The sequence below is a fragment of the Oncorhynchus tshawytscha genome, linkage group LG09, assembly GCF_018296145.1.
Source record: "Oncorhynchus tshawytscha isolate Ot180627B linkage group LG09, Otsh_v2.0, whole genome shotgun sequence".
In the NCBI taxonomy this organism is placed as follows: Eukaryota; Metazoa; Chordata; class Actinopteri; order Salmoniformes; family Salmonidae; genus Oncorhynchus; species Oncorhynchus tshawytscha.
Window position 1 is genome coordinate 46,503,155 of NC_056437.1, and position 17,188 is coordinate 46,520,342.

The window sequence follows — 17,188 nt, forward strand, 5'->3', positions numbered from 1 at the left end:
CTGTCCATAGGACAACAATCAGTCGTATATTGCACAAATCTGGCCTTTATGGAAGAGTGGCAAGAAGAAAGCCATTTCTTAAAGATATCCATAAAAAGTGTCGTTTAAAGTTTGCCACAAGCCACCTGGGAGACACACCAAACATGTGGAAGAAGGTGCTCTGGTCAGATGAAACCAAATTTGAACTTTTTGGCAACAATGCAAAACGTTATGTTTGGCGTAAAAGCAACACAGCTCATCACCCTGAACACACCATCCCCACTGTCAAACATGGTGGTGGCAGCATCATGGTTTGGGCCTGCTTTTCTTCAGCAGGGACAGGGAAGATGGTTAAAATTGATGGGAAGATGGATGGAGCCAAATACAGGACCATTCTGGAAGAAAACCTGATGGAGTCTGCAAAAGACCTGAGACTGGGACGGAGATTTGTCTTCCAACAAGACAATGATCCAAAACATAAAGCAAAATCTACAATGAAATGGTTCAAAAATAAACATATCCAGGTGTTAGAATGGCCAAGTCAAAGTCCAGACCTGAATCCAATCGAGAATCTGTGGAAAGAACTGAAAACTGCTGTTCACAAATGCTCTCCATCCAACCTCACTGAGCTCGAGCTGTTTTGCAAGGAGGAATGGGAAAAAATTTCAGTCTCTCGATGTGCAAAACTGATAGAGACATACCCCAAGCGACTTACAGCTGTAATCGCAGCAAAAGGTGGCACTACAAAGTATTAACTTAAGGGGGCTGAATAATTTTGCACGCCCAATTTTTCAGTTTTTGATTTGTTAAAAAAGTTTGATATATCCAATAAATGTCGTTCCACTTCATGATTGTGTCCCACTTGTTGTTGATTCTTCACAAACAAATACAGTTTTATATCTTTATGTTTGAAGCCTGAAATGTGGCAAAAGGTCGCAAAGTTCAAGGGGGCCGAATACTTTCGCAAGGCACTGTATATGGTCCCAAAGTTGATCACTCATGTCAGAGCAAAAACCAAGCCATGAGGTCGAAGGAATTGTCCGTAGAGCTCCGAGACAGGATGGTGTCGAGCCACAGATCTGGGTAAGGGTGCCAAAAAATGTCTGCAGCATTGAAGGTCCACAAGAACACAGTGGCCTCCATCGTTCTTAAATGGAAGAATTTTGGAACAACCAAAACTCTTCCTAGAGCGGGCTGCCCGGCCAAACTGAGCAATCGGGGGGAGAAGGGCCTTGGTCAGGGAGGTGACTAAGAACCCGATGGTCACTCTGACAGATCTCCAGAGTTCCTCTGTAGAGATGGGAGAACCTTCCAAAAAGACGACCATCTCTGCAGCACTCCACCAATCAGGCCTTTATGGAAGAGCGGCCAAATGGAAGTCACTCCTCAGTAAAAGGCACATGACAGCCTGCTTGGAGTTTGCCAAAATGCACCTAAAGGACACTCAGACCATGAGATACAAGATTATCTGGTCTGATGAAACCAAGATTGAACACTTTGGCCTGAATGCCAAGCATCACGTCTGGAACCATCCAGACCTGGCACCATCCCTACAGTGAAGCATGGTGGTGGCAGCATCATGCTGTGGGGATGTTTTTCAGTGGCAGCGACTGGGAGACTAGTCAGGATCCATGGAAAAATGAACGGAGCAAAGTACAGAGATTCTTGATGAAAACCTGCTCCAGAGCGCTCAGGACCTCTGACTGGGGGGCGAATGTTCCCCTTACAACATGACAACGACGCTCATCACACAGCCAAGACAACACAGGAGTGGCTTCGAGACAAGTCTCTGAATGTCCTTGAATGGCCAAGCCAGAGCCCGGACTTGAACCTGATTGAACATCTCTGGAGAACCCTGAAAATAGCTGTGCAGCGATGCTCCCCATCCAACCTGGCAGAGCTTGAGAAGATCTGCAGAGAAGAATGAGATAAACTCAAATACAGGTGTTTCAAGCTTGTAGTGACATACCCAAGAAGACTTGAGGCTTTAATCGCTGCCAAATACTGAATGTCTGAATACTTATATAAATGTCATATTTCAGTACTTTTAAGAAATTAGCAAAACATTATTAGGTATTGTGTGTTGATTGATGAGGGGAAAAACAATCAGTATGTAATATTATGAGGATCATGAGGGAAAATTAATTCTACAATGGATATTTTCTATTTATATGTGATATTCCCATCAATGCTTTTAATTACTTATAACCTCAAAATGTTCTTACACTTTTGTAATGTTTTGTTTTGTGATCATAGGGCAGAGCAAGGATAACGTCAGAGGTCGTTCCTGCACTGCTAGCAGCTGATTGGAGAATGAATGTGCGTAAGCTACTGTATCCGTTTGAATCACTTTCATTAGGGGACTTTTATTTTGATGGCGAACCGAAAATTCCACTATTGTGGCTAGCTTCACACAGGCACTGCCATACAGGAGTAGAAAAGGCACCGGAGAGAAGCGCACAAACGGAGACGGGGATTGTTCATAAATATCAACCAAAAACTCTGAGAAGTGAACTTTACGTTTCTATATAGGATTTTTGTTTTCCATTCTCTCGCAATGGAATGTCTAAATGTAAGTATCGATCTAGACTATTTTGTAAAAAATTATGAAGTGCAAGCAATTTAAAATGTTGAACTTTATTTATTATGTTTTAGGCTACTTTGTTAGATGTATTTCATAGTGAAAATAACGGGAGACAAGTTGAAATAGTGGATATAGCAGGCCTAAATAATTAGGATAAAACAACATTCAGGCATCCAGGCACAGTTTAGTCCAAGAAAATTGGCGTTCCAAAGTCAGTGCGTTTTTGCTCTGCAAAACAAAAGCTGACCTGTGACTCAATGCAAAATTGCACCACAAATGTAGATCCATTTAGAAACAATGATGAGACATTGTAGTTATTGGCTGGGTTATCCTGCAAATCATGGAGGTGGGAGAGCAGCTGCAGGCTCAGACTGGCATTATGTGATTATTTTCATATCAAACGTGCATAGAACTGTTGAGAGACGCGTTTAACTACTCAGATGTATTTATTTTACGTTCTGTTTTTGTACTGTTTTAGTCAACTGTGTTTTCAGCTGTATGTAATTTTCAGTCCGACATTAATTTGCTTGATAATTATTGGAAAGATAGGATGAGAAGTGACAAAATGTGATAGGGGAAAATACCTGGTGTGAGCTTTAGTATAATAAGCACAGGCGCATGCAAATCACTCATGAAAATCCAGGCTTACTCCAATGACTGGTTTGTGCGATAATGCAGATATAATGTATAACTGTGTTATAATGCAGCGTAAGACTTGTCATAAGCATGCATCACACCTTATAATGTCTCATCATTTCATAATGATTCAGACTCAATTATTCTGACTAAATTCAAATGTTATTTGTTGTTAATCGAAACAAGCAACCTGGTCTCAGAAAAACATGTGTAATATGGTACTTCTTCCAAGATGTATAAGAAGGTACATCATCTAATTCGTATGTATATTGTATAACCGAATAAGACGTAAGACACTATATGTCCTGTAATTCGGATATTGTACGACCACGATTCCATTTATAATATGACGTAATGTACATCACATTAAATGGGGTGTACAAATTTACGTACAGAATAATACGAATTGCCCTGAGACCCAGCTGTACTCACTGAATTGTACTATGTGAATCATTTTAGAATATGAGATCTTCAATCCAAAATAGGCAACTTATTCTATTGGGATTTAGGTAAAGGGAGATAAATATATTCAGTAGGGTTTGAGGATTTCTTGCAAAAAAAATTATCTGGTATGGATAGCACCAGTTGGTACGCTACAAAACTCATCCTTGCTGAACTGCGTGGGCTCGAAGGTTGTCTGTTTGTGAGAGGACCCTAGACTTTCGAGTTTTCGAGAAACAGCAATTATCTGTGTATAATTTGAAGACTTGCTACCGTGTGCTTGTGACTGAGTAGACAGATGGTCATTTGCATACTAACTCTCCCTAGTCATTTGACCTGCATAGTTTGAAGATCCATACTGTCAGAGATGACTTGGACAATGATTGATAATTACATTAAAAGTGTATATATTGACAGAGCTTGGATTTTCTTTAGCTAGAGTACATTGTTTGTTGTGTTTCCGCCCTAGAGCATTATATTGAAATATTGAAAAGAGATGGGGTGACACTCAACTTAAATATGCCCTCTTTAATCTCTTGTTTCCATTTATAGTATACTCTGAGAAATGATGTGTTTGTTAAGTGAACAATGGTTCTTGGCAAATGTAACTGCCACCGATATATTTCAGTTATAACCACTACTCAAATCCCTCTTTTGTCTTTGGTTTTGGTTATGTGACCAGATAATTGAAATAACTCTGGTCAGCGGGCATAATGCATTATAACTTGTTGTAAGTATGTATGAGCCCGTATCATGTTTAATTACGCAGTCATAACATACTATGCCTTACTCAATATGGCTGATTATTCAGGATTATTGTGAAATAATGCTAAGACATCATAAGGGGTCATATATGCTTACGTCAATAATGCATAATGCATAATTATTAATGCACCATAAATCATTATATCATTTGTCTTTAAGTAAAGTGTTAGAGGCCAATATCAAGAAAAGGAAACATCACCCAATAGAGTGGTCTACCGATTTTCCTCTGTAAAAGTCAGATAGTTTAGGCCACACTTCGTGTATAACATACCCTTGGTTTCCTCGGCTTGGCTATAGTACGTGAAACTCACCCGAGGATGTTGCTTTCATTTCACTAAACAACCTTCATGTCTAGCAAGCCTTATTGTACGAGGAAGTCTTCTGGCCTCTGATTCCCTGACACTGAAACATCATCTGTGTCCAAAATGGCACCCTATTCACTATATAGTGTGCTACTTTTGACCAGGGCTCTGGTCAAAGTAGTGCACTATATAGGGAATATGATGCCATTTGGGATGTAGCCATCCCCTAACAGCCAAGAGGAAATAGATGTGCTGATGGAAACTGAAGACCCCATAGGACCTGGGTGGAGAGGCACAGACAGAGCACAGGAGGCTTGTGTGCTTATAAACAAAGCATGAGGGATTCTGTTCCTAAGCATATTCCTTAGAGTTGAACAATGCACTCTATGAGACGGTCTGTTTATCCGCTCCGCAATGATATGACGGTACAATGTTTCATGTCACTATGTTATTTGTATGGAATGATAAATTGACATATTAGTATTTCATTTTTTATATATCTTTTAGGGTATAGGTTATTAATGTCGATTACATCGTATTTTACGTGACCCAAATGATAATTACAAGTTGATAAGCAGGTATATGTGATAACCTATCTACTGTTATACTATACCTGTCACGCCCTAATCTGTTTCACTTGTCCTTGTGCTTGTCTCCATCCGGAACGATGGACGGTTACGGGAACGTAAGACTCACTCGCTCACTCGCTCACTCAAGAATCCCACCTTGCATCTGGTGAACTCTGGAATTCCCCGAGAGGATCTGAGGTTAGCCGAGTTCCTCCAAGATCCTCCGAAGACAGCCGAGTTGCCTCTTCCCGAGCCGATGCAGCGCAGCAGGGCTAGGCTGCCTCCAGTCAAACGCGTACACGGACTGAACACCCAGAGTTGTCTGTATTGCGGTACTGTCGGTCATTATGTGTCTACTTGTCTCTTCAAGAGACCCAGCTCATTCGTTGGATTGAGTACTCTGGTGGGTCTTAAAGATAAATGTTATTCTCCCCTTACTTGCCCCCCTCTTCATGCCACCCTACGGTGGGGGCGACCAGTCCAAGTCTCTCCAGGTACTCATCGACTCGGGGGCCGGTGTGAGAGTCATGGACGTTACCCTGGCATCCGAGCTGGGCATCCCCACTCAACCCCTCTTCATTCCCATGGGTGTTAGAGCGCTCTATAGGCCGGGTCACCCACCAGACCACCCCTGTCAACCTACGAGTGTTGGGGAACCACAGTGAGATGATCCAATTCCTGCTGGTTGAGTCTCTGCAGGTTCCCGTGGTATTGGGATTCCCTTGGCTCCAGCGATACAATCCTTCCATTGACTGTGCAACTGGTGCCATCATGGGCTGGAGCCCATCCTGCCACACTATTAACTTGAAGTCAGCTCTGCCTGCCCCGGGAAGTCCTGGGTGCTTGGAAATTTCCCCAGGCCACTTCTCTACCGCAGCACTGACCAGTATCCAAGAAGGTCAAGCCTGAGGCGCTGGCACGCCGCTATAGTGCCGCGGCTACTGGCCCAGAAGCCGATACCTTCCCCCCCCACTCCAAGATCATTAGCCCCTCTGCTGTTCGTCCTCTGTTGCCCCGTACCCACTGTATTTTCCCTACCTTTTCTGTGTCCAGAGATAAAATCATGACTAACTGTCCCCTGTTTCCAGGCCCATCCCTCTCCCTCGTCTCATCGACAGCAGCTCGTCGTACATGGTGAGACGCCTCCTGAAGGTTCGACCTCGGGGCAGGGGATTCCAGTACCTGGTTGACTGGGGGGTTATGGCCCGGAGGAGAGGTGCTGGGTCTTCGCTAGGGACGTCCTGGACCCAGGCCTCATCTCTGAGTACCAGTGCCGGCACCCCACTCAACCAGGTATGCGCCCAGGTAGGACGCCAGGTGGCGTCCCTGGGGGGGGGTTACTCTCACGCCCTGATCGGGTTCACCTGTCCTTGTGCTTGTCTCCACCCCCCTCCGGGTGTTGCCCAACTTACCCGTTATCCCCTGTGTATTTATACATGTGTTTTCTGTCTGTCTGTTGCCAGTTCGTCTTGTTTGTTCAAGCTACCAGTATTTTGTCTCAGCTCCTGTTTTTCCCTAGTCTCTCTTTTTCTCGTCCTCCTGGTTTTTGATCTTTGCCTGTCCTGACCCTGTACCCGCCCGCCTGACCACTGCCTCTCTGACCCTGAGCCTGCCTGCCGTCCTGTACCTTGGCCTCTGCTCTGGATTATCGACCCCTGCCTGCCTTGACCTGTCGTTTGCCTTCCCCTGTGGTTACAATAAACATTGTTACTTCACACAGTCTGCACTTGGGTTTTACCTTGATTCCTGATAATACCAATACTGTGTTCTAGCCCTTGTCATTCTGATGTCTTTTCTATTTTCTTTTCTATTTTAAGTCAATTCTGAGCACCATTTGTGTGCCACTTTCATTTGTATCAAAGTGTTTGGAAATTATACCTCATTACATGGAGTAGAATATTTGGTCCACTTGACTCATAGCCATACTTCTTGCCCAACTCTCCTTCATGCAGATCATACATATTCAAACTTTCAATATCGGACCATCAAATCATCTTATCAGAGCTAGATAGCAACCTAAACGTTTATCAGCTGTCTTTATAGATTACTACAATAAGTTACAGCTGCCCTAGGCAGATACAGTTGCGGCCAAATATATTGGCACCCTTGCACTGTACTTAAATAATTCCCTATTTCCTCTAAAATAAGCTGAAATAAAATGTTTAAAAAAAATAGTCTCTACACCATCTTATTGAATTTTCAACATTGCAGAACCAATTTTATTTGTGTAAACGTAAATGTACAATTGTAACTTAGAACATAAAGACAAATGGCATGGCCCGAATTATTGGTACCTAGGAGCTAGCAACTTGGATGCCAGGGGTAGAACGACATATTTTTACCTTGTCAGCTCGGGGATTCGATCCAGCAACCTTTCAGTTACTGGCCCAATGCTCTAACCACTAGGCTACCTGCCACTCCTGAGGAAGGTTGCGGTGAGGAAGACCCCATTGCTGACGAAGACACAAGAAAGCCTGATTGAACTTCTCATAAACCCACCTAAACAAGCCTAAATCCTGGGGGAAATGTTCTGTGGACCAATGAAACAAAATTACAAACCTTTGGCAATACATATCAGTGTTGTGTTTAGTGATGACCAAATGAAGCATTCAATGAAAAGAACACCCTCCCTCCAATTAAAGATGGGGGAGGGTTGATAATGCTGTGGGGTTGCCCATAAGATGCATCTCAATTGAAGGTTGTGGGTATTCCAACAGGACAATGACCCCAAACACACATAAAAAAGCACCCAGGAATGGTTCAAGACTAGATGCTGGATTGCTCTGGAGTGACCAGCGAAGAGTCCAGAATTACATCCCAAACCTATGGCGCAATCTGAAAACAGCAGTTAGTGGAGGGCACCCCTCAAAACATTGAAGAATCAGATCAGTTTGCTGCTAAAAAGTTGCCCAAATTGCCAGTAGAAAGGTCCAGCAAGCGCATTGATGGTTATAAAAAGCATTTGTCTGCAGTTATCTTGGCCGTTGGCTGTGCAACCAAGTACACGTTCCCGGGGAGTCAATAATTTGTGATAGCTCCCTTTTTTTTCAATTTTCCCCTAAAATGACATACCCAAATCTAACTGCCTGTAGCTCAGGCCCTGAAACAAGGATATGCATATTCTTGGTACCATTTGAAGGAAACACTTTGAAGTTTGTGTAAACGTGAATTGAATGTAGGATTATATAACACAATAGATCTGGTAGAAGAAAATACTTGCAGAAAAATGCATTCAAAAATACATTCACATTACATTTTTCTGCAAGAATTTACCATCTTTGAAATGCAACAGAAAGGTCCCAAATCTAGCCATCGCTCTGAGAAAACTACATGCCATTTAGTATGAAGTCACCCAGGTACATTTGGGCAAATCGTGAAGGAGTCATTTACATTCACATTACATTTTTCTGCAAGAATATCGTAAAATCTGTATTCTTGGACTTTGATTTAGCTTTTCCAGTATTAGTAGCCATATTATAAGTTCAACATTTGCAAAACACCCAATTTTCATAACTTCATAACTCTCCATATTCTTATAATTGTTATCCAAAAGGAAAAGGCTTGATGTCGCACAAGGTTAGCAGCAACATTTTGCAACAGATAGCCAATGAGCTGGGCTTTACGGGGGTATCTAGCTAGCTTTGTTTGACCCCGATTGGTGCTTATTCGACAAAGTCAATCAAGTGAAGACCGCCCACATCATTGGCGTGCCATGAAGGCGTCGCTCTCTAACCAAATTTGGTGTCCTATAGGATATACTATACTCCTAATGTTATCGTGAAATACGAACGTGATTTGAATGGTTGAAACAACGTTTAGGGTTAGATTTTCAAGGCTTCCTTTCTTTGCAAATTGAATGAGTGGAAATACAAAATCGAACGTGCATGCTATATGGACCTTTTTAGGATATGAAAAAGGAATTTATCTATCATGTTATCTCTGGGACCCTTTGGATGATAAATCAGAGCAAGATGTCAGAATGTAAGGACACATTTCACCTTCAGAGGCGAATTTATCAAACCTATCGCTGTGAAATCTGTTACTCTATTCAGAATTACACGTTGCCATCCATTTTATCGCTTAACAGCAACAAGTTGTCTAAAGCAGAGACAGACTGGCACCCAGGCTGGCTTTCAAATGGTACAACAGTCAATCAGTGAATGGGATGAGAACAGCTGATATTGGCCTTGTTGTTTAAATGAGAAAAAACATTGAATTGGAATTTCAGTTAACTGAATTAACTGAATTAAAGTGGAAATGACCCCAACCGTGTTGTTTGTCCCTCTCAGGACGGGTGTCCCAAGACCCACGAGGAGGACATCATGGACATCCCCTTGGATGACCCCGAGGCCAACAAGGCTGCTGCCAAGATCCAGGCCAGCTTCCGTGGTCACATGACTCGCAAGAAAATGAAGGAAGACAAACCCAGGGAGGAGGTGAAAGCTTGAGCAGAATTAGGTTGGCGAAATGCTGGTAACTTTTCCAGAATTCCCAGAATATTCTGGAAATCCTGGGAATTCTGGGAAAGTTACCAGAATTTTATAACCCTAATCAGAATCAGAAATAAAAACTGTAATTGCCATCAACAATGTTGACAGAAATTTGTATGGGTGTAGTACAAGTTGTGGAAAGACAGCACAAGAGCTGTAAGAGAGAGGGATAAGGTTAAGAACGTTGATCTTAGGAGGGAAACTGAGGGTGTATTATGATTTAGGATACTAGGTGTATGTCACGTGTATGTCACACGTCACTACTTCACAAGAGAGAAAAGGAAAGGGACAACCTAGTCAGTTGTACAAGCGGATGCATTCAACTGAAATGTGTCTTCCGCATTTAACCCAACTCCTCTGAATCAGGCACTTATATTTCTAATCAAAATGCGTTTTTTTGGCAGAAATGCCTTCTGGAACGTGTGAATGTTCATGTGCCTTAATAACAAACTTGTATGCCATCTGTAAATACAAATAAAATTGTTAAATTACGAGCCTAGATTGTTTAGCCACGGAAAAATACAGGAACCTTCCCGCTAGCCATGATTGGCTGAGATAATGGATGAGCTGGAAATGCCGAGAGATGAGTTTGGATTGGTCTGCCATGTAGCACACTTCTGTCTATAACATGAGCTGGTCAGTATGTCTAGGTAATCATTTCTAACGCTGCAAAAGTGTGGGTCTCCACTTTCTGGAGGACCGAGTTTTGAAAACATCGGAATGCCCGGTGGAATTAGAGTATGATAGCTAAGGATTTGGAGATAATTCAGCGGTTTGATTGCAAATATGCAGAGGGAGTTGAAAATAGAACGCACAGAAGACTGTTGTATAAAACACCTATCTCCGAATTACATCTTCAAACTAAGGCCAACCATGGCATCCGTGACAAAGAGGGAGAAGCATCTGTCCATGTATATGGGTAAGATAGTCTAGCTAGCTACATTTTCAGATATTATACGTTTCTAATTTGGTCAGAAAGTCACTATTACTCTAAGCATTACTTTTACTCTTTCTATTACTATTACTTTTACTATAGTGATGCGCCCATGTAATGCACCAATTATTTTAGAGGGGGCACAATGTATGTGAAAGTGCTTTTTCCTGCAATCTAGTTCCATAATCATTATATACTGTATGTCTATTTTTCTGCATACGTTATTTAAGCATACCTCTGTTCAGTTATAGTTTTAATGAGGGTGTCATTTGACTGTAAATCACTCATCTCAATTTACTGCACTAACATGCCTAGGATATAGCTTCCAAATTACAACACGGTACATGGGATCATAACACACATCATCAATACAGGCACATACCAGTCACACTCTGATATGTTTCTGTCTTTGTGCTTGTCTCCACCCCCCTCCAGGGTGTCACCCATCTTCCCCATTACCCCCAGTGTATTTATACCAGTGTTCTGTGTTTGTCTGTTGCCAGTTCGTGTTGTTTCGTGAAACCTACCAGTGGTTTTCCCCTCGCTCCTGTCTGTTCTAGTTCCTGTTTTCTAGTTTTTCCCGGTTTTGACAATTCTGCCTGCCCTGACCCTGAACCTGCCTGCCGTTCTATACCTTGCCACACCAGACTGGATTATTGACCTCTGCCTGCTCTGACCTTGAGACTGCCTGCCATTTTGGACCTTTTGCACCCTATCTGGATTACTGACCTCTGCCTGCCCTTTCTCAGAGGTACCACTCCGCCTCGGGGATGATTGTATTCTGTTGTGTCCGGAGACCAAGGTTATGGAGACCTACAATGAGAACCCCCTAGCTGCAGGGTTCATCCGTCCTTCTGCCTCCCCCACCAGCGACGGGTTCTTTGTGGAAAAGAAGGACAAAACCCTGCACCTCTGCATCGACTACCGGGGTCTCAATGACAACATGGTGAAGAACCGCTACCCCACTACCTCTCATCTCTTCGGCCTTCGAGCTGCTCCAGGGGGTCACTGTGTTCTCCAAGCTGGACCTATGGAATGCCTACCACCTGGTGCGGATACGGGAAGGGGACGAGTGGAAGACTGCCTTCTACACGGCCAGTGGTCACTAAGAGTATCTGGTCATGCCATTTGGTTTTACCAACGCCCCTGCTGTGTCCCAGGCTCTGGTTAATGATGTTCTCCATGACATGTTGAACCGGTTCGTCTTCGTTAACCTCGATGACATCCTCGTCTTCTCCCACTCCATCCAAGAACACATGCTCCACGTCTGACAGGTTCTCCAATGTCTCCTGGAGAACCAGCTTTTTGTAAAAGCAGAGAAGTGCAAATTCCATCACTCCATCATCCCTTTCTGGGTTACAACATAGCTGCAAGGAGTGTACAGCTGAATTCCGGGAAGGTGAGAGTGGTGGTGGATTGGCCCCAGCCTACATCCAGAGTACAGCTGCAACGTGCCTGGGATTCGTGAACTTTTATCACCGCGGCTACAGCACCCTGGCTTCCCCCCTGTCTGCACTCACCTCTCCCAAGGTTCGGTTCACGTGGTCCCCGGCTGCTGACCGGGCGTTACAGGATCTCAAACACCACAGCTCCCATCTTGGTTCATCCTGACCCATCCCGCCAGTTGGAGGACGATGCTTCGGATTTCAGAGTGGGGGCTGTCCTGTCCCAGCGATCTGACCTGGACCTCAAGTTACATCCCTGTGCCTTCTTCTCCCACTACCTCAACACCACGGAGAGGAACTATGATGTGGGGAATCGTGAGCTTCTCGTGGTGAAGATGGCATTGGAGGAGTGAAGGCACTGGCTGGATGGGGCGAAACATCCGTTCATTGTGTGGACGAACCTGGAATATCTCCACCGCTCAATTCCAGGCAAGCTAAGTTGGCCCTGCTGTTCACCCTCTCATATCAGCCGGGATCCCAGAATGTCAAGCCGGATGCGCTGTCACGCCGCTATAGCCTCACGGGTACAACCCCGGGAACCCGAGACCATCCTTCCCACCTCATGCCTGGCAACAGCAGGAGAATAGGGAAGCAGGTTTGTGAGGCGCAGCGTTCCCAGCCGCACCCCGGGTCTCCCCCTGTCTGATGGCAACACCTTGGGATGCACTCATTAGGTCGTCGGCCAGCCTGTCCTCCAGGTTCCACCCCCAGTCCAATGGCCAGTTGGAGCAAGCCAACCAAGAACTGGAGATGACTCTGCGCTGCCTGGTCTCCGCCAACCCCACCACCTGGAGCCAGCAACTAGTGTGGGTCGAATATGCCCGCAACACCCTTCCTTGCTCTGCCACGGGTCCGTTGCCCTTTGAGTGTTCCCTGGGGTATCAGCTTAAGAGGTCGGCATACCTTCGGCCCAGATGTTGTCTGCCTCTGTAGCCGTACCTGGAAGAGAGCCCGGTCGGTCCTTCTTAGGTATAATTTTTTCCCCCCTTGCTCCTGTCTGTTCTAGTTCCTGTTTTCTAGTTTTTCCCAGTTTTCGTCCATTCTGCCTGCCCTGAGCCTGCCTGTCGTTCTGTACCTTGCCATACCACACTGAATTGACCCCTGCCTGCTCTGACCCTGAGACTGCCTGCCGTTCTGGTCTTTTTGCACCCTATCTGGATTACTGACCTCTACCTGCCCTTGACCTGTCGTTTGCCTGCCACTGTACTAGTAATAAACTTTTGTTACTCTGACACTGTCTGCATCTGGGTCTTACATGAAATGTGATGCATATCATGGCATCATAAGTAATACATAAATATGATTATCATAAGGTGCCAGATTACATTTAAACCAATTCTTTTTTGCATATCTGCATACCCGGGGCGGCAGGTAGCCAAGTGGTTAGAGCGTTGGGTGAGCAACTGAAAGGTTGCGAGATCAAATCCCCGAGCCAACAAGGTACAATTCTGTCATTCTGCCCCTGAACAAGGCAGTTAACCCATTGTTCCTAGGCCATCATTGAAAATAAGCATTTGTTCTTAACTGACTTGCCTAGTTAAATAAAGGTATAAAATAAATACCCCTTAAACTGTCTGTATCCTCCTGACTGGTGATTATTTTTTCTAATAAAGGAAATATGCTTCTCTGCTAAAACTTGGGTAAAAGATGGAAAGGAATGTGAGTCTTATTTAGTAATTGTTTGCTTTTCTAAAGTCTAGCAACCTTGCCAGCTAAGATAGTTAGACACGCTACTCTAACTTGATTGAGAACCTGAAATGGCTTGGTAGCTAGTTTGGGAAACTATCTAGCTGGCTAGTTAAAGCCAACTTCATGAAATTGCTAGGTGGCTAGTATTACAGAAACAGCAAAACATTTTAATTGTATTTATTCATCAAGAAGGAATCAATAGGCTACATAGCTTGATCAAATTATTTTACAAATATACCTCCTGCGAGTCCTACTCATCACTGGCAGCTCAAATCAAATCAAACGCTGTGTGTGTCACTACACTCTCCTCCTCACTGATGATACTGTCTGCACGCACTAACTAGTGTCTAACATCCTGCCTAAATATATCTTTGCTATGTGGTGCACCTTGGAAGGAACCACTTCCTTAGGGAGAATGGGGGGATACTCTTTGCCTGGTCCAGTCAGTGTGTCTCCTCCTCTAAATACATATGATAGATCTTTCTATAAATAATTATGATAAAATGTGGACTTAAAAATAAAGTTTAATAATTCATTTAACATCAGAAAAATTACAAAACAGGGAAAATCTGAGGGGGCATGTGCCCTTGTGCCCGCTATGGGCATGACACATCTACTGTGTGTGTTCCACAAGGAATCAGTAACCCAGCCAGTCTCCTATCACCAATCCCCGGAGGGGGAAAAAAAGCTTTCCAAGCGATGCAGACTTAATTGCGTGTTGCTAGGCAATAATTCAGATGACATCCAGTTAATGTCATGAGAGTGCAAGATCTTCACTGAGTAGTGAACGCTCACACCAGTCACATACTGTATATTTGACGACAATGAGGAGTTTTGCACATACAGTATTTTCTATCATTTAAGTTATAGCATCATGCCTGACAGTTTTTCAGAATATTATTTACTTCAAAACATTTGATAAGACACCATGATGGTTAGGTATAATAGAGTGTATATTTAGTATATCATTTTCTTTGGACGTCCTGCACTTTTGGTGTCATAATGTCCTCTCATAACTTTTAGATATACAGATTTAAAGGTGCGCGTCTAGGATTGACCTCTGTCATTCATGTTCAAAAAAGCTTCATTTTTTTCTTTGTTTCTAGCTTTCTGTCTTTCTTTTGTTTCTTTCTCATCATCCAGTGAACCTTTTAAAAGTTGTCTTTTAGATCGCCATCATTATGCAAATGAGTTTGACCCATTCATATCCTGCCATTACACCCTGTGATGCCGTGTGTGTGTGTGTGTGTGTGTGTGTGTGTGTGTGTGTGTGCATGCTTTTCAGAAGCGACAGGAGCAGAAGTAGAGGAGAGAGAGAGGTTCCTGTACTGTGAGGTAGTGGATCCTGGCAGAAACACGCACGCTACTGCAATATCAAGACCTGTTATCATGAAGAGAAAAAATGTCACCGTCCAACACAAATAGAACTAACTAGATGTAGGTTTGGTGTACCTGATCAGTGAACTCTCTCCTTCTCACTAACACACATACACTCACACACACTCTCTTGTTCACAAACACACTCCCCTTCCTCCACTAGTATCAGGGTAAATGTCTGTGACCCAAAATAATATTTCACGCCATGATTTTTTTTGTTTTTGTAAACAAAACAAGTGCACTCAAGTGAAAAGTATGTTTTGATGGATTTGAAGGGTGACGTGGGACTTTGCTCCTTCCAGAGCAAGTGTAATGGCAAGGTGGACAGTTGATTTGGGAAATGTATATTTGTGCTCACTTAACTGGCTATATAATCATATACATTTTACAATATAAAAGTAACTTTCTTTGTGTGTGTTTTGTGTCACTCTAATAAAGTGACATTGATTGAAGTAGAATTGATAGAACTGCTCAGGATGTGACATATTGATTTATGTTAATGTTTCGTTATTTATGGGGGTATGACCCAATGGCACCATTTTCTTTGTACTTTTTTCTTTGACTTTGTTTCTTTGGTTGTCCCTGATATATATATATATATATATTTATTAAAAGTAAAGTATCTACATGGTTAAATAAAAATGGACAAGTGTGAAAGTCTGTATGGTGTTTGGCTGGTTTGATAGCTGTGAAAACCAAATAAATAGAGGAATAATGATTGAAGCAAGTTTGTTACCTTCTTCTTGCCGTAGGCCCTTGATTTCCTTTCCTTGAGTTGTGGCTAATCAATCTTTTAAATCTAGCAAATTTGTCTCCCATGTAGAACTGATGCTGGTTAAAAAATGTATACAGTGAAATGCACTCGCTATGTTCAGTCTTGCAGAATAACACATCAGAACACCTTTACACTGCATGTTGGGATTCATCCGTTTGGAAAGCTTTTAGGAGGATTTCGCTCCTAATGCAACAAAGGTTTGTACGCCCGCCCACCCTTTTATTTTCTCACTGTCTCTCTTTATCTCTATTTTCTCCTGTCTCTCTCGCTCACACACACACACATTTAGACGCCCCTCCCCTGAACACACACATACTGTATGTACATCACAGGAGGTTGGTGGCACCTTTAATTGGGGAAGACAGACTCATGGTAATGGCTGGTGCAGAATAGGTGGAACAAATACATCAAACACACATCCTCCCATCAGCAACCTACGCTGATGTACATGAGAACAGCAGCACCATGCACATTCCCTAAGCTAATGCACACTGTGTGTAACTTTATACCAGCAGCTCTCATGTTTTAATTACTATGCACAAATCACAATGGTAAAGGGAGGACAAGGGAAACTGGAGCGTGTGGTAATTATCTTGTCCTGTTTTCTCTCCTGACAGTAGCTACCTCAGTTATATTTAACGCCAGCTAAAAGGGCAAAGGCTGAAGCACGCTACCGATACAGGATTCATACGTTAGCCACATCAGCAACTGTTAAGTGAGACAGATCATTTCGGTGCTATTGATTGGGGTGGTGGTGGTGGTTGCTATGTAGATGTTAGAGTTGGTGGTTGATAGTTGTCAAAAAAAAGCCAAGTTGCTGTGTATTTTATTGCTATTTCTTTTGGGTTTGCCATCTCAGTCAAGGAGTGCTTGGCTGTACAAATTGTGACCTAGCTTTGCAACCGTTTCTTTGCTCATTCTCGAGGATAAGAACAGTTTGCTGGTGATCGCCTCAACTGTTTCATTTTCTGAACTGAAACCCCCTCCATGAAATAGACACTGTAGCGTATAGCCGCAGACTAAGCAGCACCACATATTCATTCAAATATCCTCATTACTAACTATAGCGCATGTAGCCAGTTTTCCCATTTGAATTTGAACCCTCAACCTCAGGCACCGAGATAGCAAAGACACAACAGCCCCAGCCGTACGGCATAGAGCCACAGATCAGATATTTTTATGTTGCTCTTCTTGAAGTTGAA

At 43.2% G+C, this 17,188-nt stretch overlaps 1 protein-coding gene across 1 annotated transcript; it reads left to right on the forward strand.

Annotated features, from left to right (window-relative positions):
- The first annotated feature begins 2,384 nt into the window (after positions 1 to 2,384).
- On the forward strand, positions 2,385 to 15,934 carry nrgna (neurogranin (protein kinase C substrate, RC3) a). The gene is made up of 3 exons (XM_024432126.2): positions 2,385 to 2,551; positions 9,566 to 9,712; positions 15,120 to 15,934. The coding sequence occupies exons 1-3, from the start codon at positions 2,537 to 2,539 to the stop codon at positions 15,138 to 15,140; spliced, it is 183 nt and encodes a 60-aa protein (XP_024287894.1). The 5' UTR covers positions 2,385 to 2,536; the 3' UTR covers positions 15,141 to 15,934.
- Positions 15,935 to 17,188: the final 1,254 nt, after the last annotated feature.

Bases quoted from the DNA above. Each gene is read 5' to 3' on its own strand.
- nrgna (XM_024432126.2), top strand. The intron at 9,713-15,119 runs GTGAAAGCTTGA...CATGCTTTTCAG, and splicing joins AAGACAAACCCAGGGAGGAG to AAGCGACAGGAGCAGAAGTA.